The sequence below is a fragment of the Fulmarus glacialis genome, unplaced genomic scaffold, assembly GCF_000690835.1.
Source record: "Fulmarus glacialis isolate BGI_N327 unplaced genomic scaffold, ASM69083v1 scaffold18824, whole genome shotgun sequence".
Lineage (NCBI taxonomy): Eukaryota > Metazoa > Chordata > Aves > Procellariiformes > Procellariidae > Fulmarus > Fulmarus glacialis.
Window position 1 is genome coordinate 2,236 of NW_009206293.1, and position 491 is coordinate 2,726.

The following is a 491-nucleotide window of genomic DNA, read 5'->3' on the forward strand; positions in this document are numbered from 1 at the left end:
CCCCCGCCAAGGGCACCCCCGGCCCTGCGGCAGGCCCCCTGAGGTACAGCCCTACGGCCCCCGGGGGGGCCGGCTCACCGCTGCCAAGGCTGGAGACCCCCAGGGCTTGGGCTGTGTGCAGCGTCAGGCGGCTCTGCGTGTCCTGGATGTAGGCCATGGCTGGCATGGGGTAGAAGTTGGCCTGCAGCGGCAGCTTCTGCTGGTACCTGCGGAGCTGGATCTGCCAAGGGACAGAGGTCAGCAGCTGGGGGAGGCTCCGCCACTGGGGTGGCAGGGCACCGTCCCCCCGTGGGCAGCTGCTGTCCCTCCCCAGGCTGCCAGATACCTGGAAACCGTTGAGGTCCGTGAAGAAGGTGTCATCACTCTCGATGTCAGTGCTGAAGCGCAGAGCCAGCTCCTTGTTGATGTGGTCACGGATGTCCACCAGGCAAGACACGTCCAGGGACAGGCCCTCCACCCCTGCGGGCAGGCAGTGAGGGGCTGGGCCTCAC

General features: G+C 68.0%; 1 protein-coding gene across 1 annotated transcript in view; it reads right to left on the minus strand.

Annotated features, from left to right (window-relative positions):
* LOC104075261 (alpha-mannosidase 2x-like) overlaps positions 1 to 491 on the minus strand; it is a gene marked incomplete at its 5' end in the record, with an annotated part of 4,355 nt that overhangs the window by 2,233 nt on the left and 1,631 nt on the right. Inside the window, 2 exons of the mRNA XM_009575703.1 lie at positions 79 to 220; positions 326 to 480. Coding sequence (XP_009573998.1) covers positions 79 to 220; positions 326 to 480 — 297 coding nt within the window. The remainder of the gene's footprint in view (positions 1 to 78; positions 221 to 325; positions 481 to 491) is intronic.